The sequence below is a fragment of the Ipomoea triloba genome, chromosome 1, assembly GCF_003576645.1.
Source record: "Ipomoea triloba cultivar NCNSP0323 chromosome 1, ASM357664v1".
Taxonomy (NCBI): Eukaryota; Viridiplantae; Streptophyta; class Magnoliopsida; order Solanales; family Convolvulaceae; genus Ipomoea; species Ipomoea triloba.
The window spans coordinates 19,229,592-19,237,933 of NC_044916.1; the positions used below are offsets into that span (position 1 = coordinate 19,229,592).

Genomic DNA, 8,342 nt, shown 5'->3' on the forward strand with positions numbered 1-8,342 from the left:
ACGTGATCTTCGGTTACTGACGGTTTTCCCTTGTTTTAGGGCACTATCTTGATTAGTGGGCGCATGCTCATAAAAGGTATCTTAACTTATAAAACCCAACTTTAAACCGTCCCATACTCTTTCCCAAAAATACCCTTACCTCAAGTTACACGCTGACCGTTATAAGGGTTATCTCCGACCTTTCAACTCTTTCAAATTAATCGAGATCTCAAGTCGGGTCAGACTGTCAACCCTACCCACATATCTGACCCATATCCACAAGATATAAAAGCCAAATCCATCATCCTTACCCGGATTCAAGCTCAATCCGAATACCCAAAATCCCCAAATTACATACGCTGTGCACATTCCCTCCAAAACATCAAAGTTTTCATCAATGGCGTCCGAAACTTCAACCTCAACTTCATCTTCCGACGCATACCAGAGGGAACTAGAACACATACGCTCTCAAATCAAGCAAGTCAAGGCGGGAAACATCCTTGACAGAAATGGTTTCATTGCTCACTCGACGAACCCAACAATGGCGGAGAAAGTCCTGAAGAAGTTCGAGAAGGCAGGACTAATGAAGTATATGACGCATGACTACCGAACCATTCACGACCTCGACTTCACCGAATGGTTCGCTAATGCTAAGGTCACGAAGGGCAAGATTGAAAGCAGATTCAACGAGATTGACATTACGACCGCCGTCGGTGACCTAAGGGCAGCATTCGATTTTGCCGCATCAGAGGAGGCAGCAAAGTACCTCTCGGATTACAACTTGGACAAGCAAGCTTTTTGGGACAAAATCTGATTGGAGACTGCACCGCCCAGAGCAACCTCTGCCCTCCGCAAGTTCCACTTGAAGGAGAAGTTTGCCATTGCCACCGACCTCATCATGAAGTTCATTCTCGGCAAGGTGTCCGGAACCGATGAGATCAATCTAGACATTCTCAAAATCCTCCATGCTATCTGGAACAACAACCAAATGGACTGGGCGCACATAATCTTCAACTTCCTCAAACAGCAAGTGCAGGGCTCAGTCTCAAACACCAATCTGTCGATCAGTAAAAAGGTTGGTTTCGGTTTTGTTGTTCAATATTTACTCAGTTTAAAGGGCTTACAGTTGAGGGAAGGGAGAGAGATTCATCGAAATACCTATATGGGTAGGACGAAATCTCAAGCTCCAAAGTCTAAGGGTATTAATATTGCACCCTCTCCCTCGAAACCTAAGGGAAAGGGCAAAAGGAAAGCCCAAACTGTGGAGGAAAACTCTGATGATGAACCTCTTGGTACACTGATCAAGAGGATTGTTCTGCCAAAGAGAGCTAAGAAAGCCAAATCTGCTCAACTTGGAATATCATCCTGATATTCAAAACAGCGAGAAAAACACATCTTAGTGTTTGAGAGAGTTACAAAGCTTAAACTGCTATACATCTAGAAGGTGACCGAAGCTGCTCTACATCGAAGTTGATTCAACGATAGCTTTTGGTCAGATTGGAGCTTGTTACACTCAACTGTGACAACCAAAGGTCCTTGCTTTGGATTAAGCAAGAAGAGGCGGAGTAACCTGGCAGCTGTCTAGTGAAGATCCTGAGGCTTGAGGCGAGCTTGGTGATCAAAGCTCAAGTGCTCGATAGGTGGAGTAACAAGAAGCGGGACGAAAAACCTGAGGCTTGAGGCGGGCTTCGTGATCAAAGCTCAAGCGCTCGATATTGTACTAAAAAGGGAAGTTTTAGTGCAATCCTTCCAGGGAGTTTCTGGAAGAAGAGTGGACGTAGGCGGGTTGGCCGAACCACTTAAAAATCTCTCTCGCATTTACTTTCTGCTTTTATCTTTCGCTATCTAACTCTCGAATTGCACTGCATATAACCGCACCTCTCGAACTAACTCAAACTCGTGCTAACTAAAAGGGGATAACTTTTCCGCTGCGCATAAAACTTTGTCTTCATCTTGTGAGGTATCGGACCTAAACATCCTAAGTCCAATACACACGAGAAGTCGAAAAAGATTTGCAAAATCTTATACAAGTCTATTCACCCCCCCCTCTAGACTTGTACCCCATCCCCTTGGGACCAACACTTCCTTGCGCTCCGAGCTGTGGTATGGGCCTTTGTAGGGGTTCGAACCAGAGACCTCTCACCCGCGGGTCTATCCGCTGCCATGTTGGACCGACAGACTGACCGGTGCATGCCCGCCACGCGTCTTACATGCCGTTAGACCGGAACCCTGGCTGGAGCCACTATAAAAATCGCATTTAATGCAGTAGAGAGGACTTTTGGCTATTTCTTCTAATACAGTAGCTAAAGAGACCGGGAACCTCTGACCCACTGTCACGTAGCTCGGTCTCCCCTAGGGTATTCTACCTTATACCCGATCTAATATAAATACAGTATTCTGTTCCGTATTTTGCTGTATCACATATAAAATGAAACTGAATAACAGTTTCACATTTTTGAGTGTATATTGTCCAATGAAACTGTAGTTATATCGAAATGATATTGTAGTTGTGTTGAAAGGAAATGGTAGTGTATTATAAAAGAAACTGCAGTTGTGTTGAAAAAGAAACTGAATAACAGTTTCACATATTTGAGTGTATAATGTCGAATGAAAGTGCAATTATATCGAAAATGAATTGCAGTTGTGTTGAAAGGTAACTGCAGTGTATATAAATTGAAAGTTAACGGCGCGGAATGGAGGTCATTTCAACCGTTTGTTTTCATTAATCAAAACGATGTTTTGATGCATGATCCACAATTCATTGTGGGATGTGATCCATAGTAAAATTTGGGCCAACAAACAGAGTAGAGTAAAATAATTAAAATGAGTAGATTTCAAAGTGGGCATATCCTTTTTTGTATATCCGCATTTGACCCTGTTTGTTATGTCATTGGTTACCATGATTTATCTCCTCCTACATGATTAATAGAATTACCATGATTTATCTCCTCTCATATGCTTTATTGATCCGGGTGAGACGATTCAATTTTTTGGGAGAAAAAGGGTAAAAAGAATTAAAATTTAGATAATTTACCTTGAAAAACTATATCATTACACTCTGCACTGTATATTTATAACATTACTGCGTATTTATCACGTTGTTAGTGAAGTAAATTTGTTTGTTTATTTACCACCTTTGCCTCGATTCTATAAAACCTCAGATTTAAATGAGAAAGTCGTCCCCTACCCCCACACCCTCTCTCTGTGCTCTNGGCTTGAGGCGGGCTTGGTGATCAAAGCTCAAGTGCTCGATAGGTGGAGTAACAAGAAGCGGGACGAAAAACCTGAGGCTTGAGGCGGGCTTCGTGATCAAAGCTCAAGCGCTCGATATTGTACTAAAAAGGGAAGTTTTAGTGCAATCCTTCCAGGGAGTTTCTGGAAGAAGAGTGGACGTAGGCGGGTTGGCCGAACCACTTAAAAATCTCTCTCGCATTTACTTTCTGCTTTTATCTTTCGCTATCTAACTCTCGAATTGCACTGCATATAACCGCACCTCTCGAACTAACTCAAACTCGTGCTAACTAAAAGGGGATAACTTTTCCGCTGCGCATAAAACTTTGTCTTCATCTTGTGAGGTATCGGACCTAAACATCCTAAGTCCAATACACACGAGAAGTCGAAAAAGATTTGCAAAATCTTATACAAGTCTATTCACCCCCCCCTCTAGACTTGTACCCCATCCCCTTGGGACCAACACTTCCTTGCGCTCCGAGCTGTGGTATGGGCCTTTGTAGGGGTTCGAACCAGAGACCTCTCACCCGCGGGTCTATCCGCTGCCATGTTGGACCGACAGACTGACCGGTGCATGCCCGCCACGCGTCTTACATGCCGTTAGACCGGAACCCTGGCTGGAGCCACTATAAAAATCGCATTTAATGCAGTAGAGAGGACTTTTGGCTATTTCTTCTAATACAGTAGCTAAAGAGACCGGGAACCTCTGACCCACTGTCACGTAGCTCGGTCTCCCCTAGGGTATTCTACCTTATACCCGATCTAATATAAATACAGTATTCTGTTCCGTATTTTGCTGTATCACATATAAAATGAAACTGAATAACAGTTTCACATTTTTGAGTGTATATTGTCCAATGAAACTGTAGTTATATCGAAATGATATTGTAGTTGTGTTGAAAGGAAATGGTAGTGTATTATAAAAGAAACTGCAGTTGTGTTGAAAAAGAAACTGAATAACAGTTTCACATATTTGAGTGTATAATGTCGAATGAAAGTGCAATTATATCGAAAATGAATTGCAGTTGTGTTGAAAGGTAACTGCAGTGTATATAAATTGAAAGTTAACGGCGCGGAATGGAGGTCATTTCAACCGTTTGTTTTCATTAATCAAAACGATGTTTTGATGCATGATCCACAATTCATTGTGGGATGTGATCCATAGTAAAATTTGGGCCAACAAACAGAGTAGAGTAAAATAATTAAAATGAGTAGATTTCAAAGTGGGCATATCCTTTTTTGTATATCCGCATTTGACCCTGTTTGTTATGTCATTGGTTACCATGATTTATCTCCTCCTACATGATTAATAGAATTACCATGATTTATCTCCTCTCATATGCTTTATTGATCCGGGTGAGACGATTCAATTTTTTGGGAGAAAAAGGGTAAAAAGAATTAAAATTTAGATAATTTACCTTGAAAAACTATATCATTACACTCTGCACTGTATATTTATAACATTACTGCGTATTTATCACGTTGTTAGTGAAGTAAATTTGTTTGTTTATTTACCACCTTTGCCTCGATTCTATAAAACCTCAGATTTAAATGAGAAAGTCGTCCCCTACCCCCACACCCTCTCTCTGTGCTCTTTTTTTGTACATGTTCCCCACCCTCAAAATCTCTGTTAAAGAAGAAAAAGTTAAGTTGAAGCCTCTTCAACAAATTAAAGCAGACCACTGTATCTTCTATGCTGCTCAGAAGCTCAAACTCTTGAGGTGGAAAGGCCATTTTGATTCAATTATTGCCTGAAATTAGTTCAGTCTGAGATTTTGTTGCCATGGCAGCTCAGAAGCAGTATCTGCATGAGCTTCTGAGAGAAGACCAACAGCCTTTCCACCTCAAGAGTTACATTTCTGACAGGAAAAGTCAGCTCAAGTTGATGATGGGAGATGACAGCAGCCACAGCCTTGTTCATGTCGGAACAAGGAAATCGTTTGTTGAAACTTTAACTTTGAAGCAGAGGAGTCTGTGTAAACGTGGTTGTTTATTCTCCTTCCGAGGCTCGCCGGAGGTGGGTTTTCCGTCTCCGGCGTCGGCCAAGACCCAGAACGGGAGAGTTTTGCTTCACGTTCCGGCGAGGACGGCGGCGCTGCTCCTGGAGGCGGCAACGAGGATTCAGGGGCCGAGGATCAAGAATTGCGGGTTAGGATTGTTTGGGTCGGTTTTGAAGAGATTAAAGGAGCGGAATAGCAAGAAGAAAATGCGTGAGGTTAAGAACATTGAAGAGCAGCATGAAGTGGGATTTCCCTGCGCTTATAATCACAGACGCCGGCGGCGGCTGAGCAGCGCCGGCTGGTCTGATGAGAGCAACGACGACGAAAAGTCTTTGGATTTGGATTTGGATTTGGAGGCTTCCAGTAGCTTCCGCTCCGAGGATTTTGAAGAAATTGCTGACAGCCCTTTCCGGTTTTCCCTCCATAGATGCCCTTCTCCCGATCTCCGCACGCCGGAATTCTCATCTCCGGCGGCTTCTCCAGGTCTTCACAAAACACAGGTTTGCCTTTCTAATTACCCCGTATTTACCACTACCTATTATACGGTAACTTTTAGTACGATCATATGTTCTTTGGGAACAATATATATTATGATAGAATTATAAGTTCTATTTGGAAAATTCTTTTGGTGTGTCATATTTACCTTTTTAAAAAGGTAAAGAATAATATATTTTTAAGTAATTAGAAAAATATGCAATCCAGAATATACAAGAGGTAAAATTTGCATTGGTGTATAATAATTGTTCAACTACTAAGGGCAAAATAATATATTTTGATTGTGTTAAAAGATAAGAGTTTTGAAAGAAGATATATATATATATATATATATATATATATATATATATATGATTTTTTGAATTAATGACTGTTTTGGTGCTTGGACTATATCGTAATTATCAAATCGGTTCTTAATTATAAATTTTGACCAATTAAATTCTCGACAATTGATTTTGAAACTGATTTGGTCCTCTTTAATTACCAATATGGTCTTCCATCAGTTTGACGGAAGACCAAATTAGTTACGAAATCAATAGTTAAGAATTAAATTGTTCAAAATTGATAGTTGAAGGCCAATTTGATAATTACGGCATAATCGAGGGACCAAAACAGTGATTAATTTTAATTTTTTTTTAAAAAGAAAAATTGTGTTTTTCTTTTAACATGATGAAACTGAAATATAATACCCCAACCATTACAATAGGACTCGAATTTCACATGAACAGCAATATAAATATTTTAACTTTATTTTAAAGCTCGAAATCTTATTTTTTAAAAAAAATCAATTCCTTCTGCTCCAAATAAAACCACCATACCAACTGTTTCTTGGTCTTTTTTTTTTCTTGGTCTTTTGATGATCATAAACAAGATGTTTTCAGAGAAATTGAAGAGGGTACAGATGTCATTTCATTCGGGGGAGAATAGCGTCAAATCCGTTTATTGATTAATGTACACGCTTCTGCCACTAGAATCTTTTTTAATTAGGCCTTGTCTATTAAACTATTTACACAAAAGTACAAATCAAGATTTATTTTATCACTTCGACCAAAAGAATTAAGGTTAGCAGTCAACTTTCATATAATTTTGTAATCGATTCCCTAATTAAAATTCCATTCAATTAAGAATGCTTTTAATAGAGTGGTTGGACCACCCACCATTTTAATTATATTTTGAAAAATCTTTTTCTTAAAAATTAAATCTCCAATCTTAAGGCCTCCTACGTCGGGTGGACACAAAAAAATTTGTGCATTGGTCACTTATTCTAAATGCAGCCTACTAATCCTGTAAGTTAAGTCCGTGTAGATTACATTTTGAAAAATCATTTAGGTGAAAGGTAATTTGAACGATAATGTGGCTTACTATTTTAATGGTAGAATAAAGATTTGATTAGAGCTATGCATTTATACATATTCAATTATTTTAATATTATTGTGGTAATTGATCATCTCAAACTAAAAAAACTGCTTCTGTTAAGATGGAACTTATAATTTTATAATTATTAAAAAAGAGAGTTAATAGTCTGACCAGTTTGACTGATATATCCCATAACAGAATAAAGAAAACTGTGAAGATGAAGACCTGGAAAATGCTAAACAAAAAGAAGAAGATAACAAGGAACAATGCAGTCCAGTTTCTGTATTGGACCACTCGTTTGAAGATGATAATTTCAAAGCAGACGAGGATGACGAAGACGATCACGATCCTGAATGTAGCTATTCCACATTACAAAGTATGGTAACATGAATTCGTTTCATTTAATCAAATTAAATTTTATCTCTCTAATAGTAATTCTTAACGATCTTTCAAGCCGTTTCGTTAGTTTCGCCATGTATATAATCTTCTCCTACAATTATTTCCATCTAACTCTGTTTCATTTTGGCATTTACAGAAGCACAACAAGAGCTCTTATACAAGCTCCATAGATTCGAGCAACTGGCGGAGTTGGATCCCATTGAACTCGAGAAACTAATGTTCGATGAGGAAGAAGAAGAAGAAGAAGATGTCAAGGAGAGGGTGATATGTTGCAGAGATGGAGAGATTAATCCATACACGACATTGCAAGTTTCAAGCCAGAGATCAGAAGAGAATACAGAGATTAATGATGACTTGAATAATCGCAAAGTGGTGTTTGGAAAAGTATATAACAGAGTAGATTTCTGCAGAATGGGCTTTGAAGAGTGGAAGAATTGTCGCCACCAGCAAGCCGAGGAAATTGCAATGGAGATTGAGGTTGTCATGTTTGGTGTATTGGTAGAGGAATTATCACAAGAATTAAGTGGAAGTTAAATTATATTATTGCTTAATCTTCATTTCTAATTTTATTTTATTTTAATATATTATATTTTTCCTCACATTTATTATTTATATAAATTATACTTTTTTTCTTTAATGACAACATATGGATATAGTCTCTTTTGTGGGTAGCACAAAGGTTCAATCATGGCATCTTTCATTGGTTTTATAAGGACTTGATATATTTGAGTTAGACTATAACTCCCTATCCCAGTCGCTCTGAGACTCTCTTTTGCATATACATGTACTTATGCATGTTTGTAATTAAGATCTGTTAATAAAATTACACAGTTTTCATCTGGTATCAGCTAGTTAGGGTTTCTTTTCATGGTTGACGGATCT

The 8,342-nt window shown here is 38.9% G+C and overlaps 1 protein-coding gene across 1 annotated transcript; it reads left to right on the plus strand.

The window, feature by feature from the left end:
• Positions 1-4,789: 4,789 nt before the first annotated feature.
• On the plus strand, positions 4,790-8,059 carry LOC116020127. The gene is made up of 3 exons (XM_031260617.1): positions 4,790-5,710; positions 7,260-7,437; positions 7,597-8,059. The coding sequence occupies exons 1-3, from the start codon at positions 4,994-4,996 to the stop codon at positions 7,992-7,994; spliced, it is 1,293 nt and encodes a 430-aa protein (XP_031116477.1). The 5' UTR covers positions 4,790-4,993; the 3' UTR covers positions 7,995-8,059.
• The last annotated feature ends 283 nt before the right edge of the window (positions 8,060-8,342 follow it).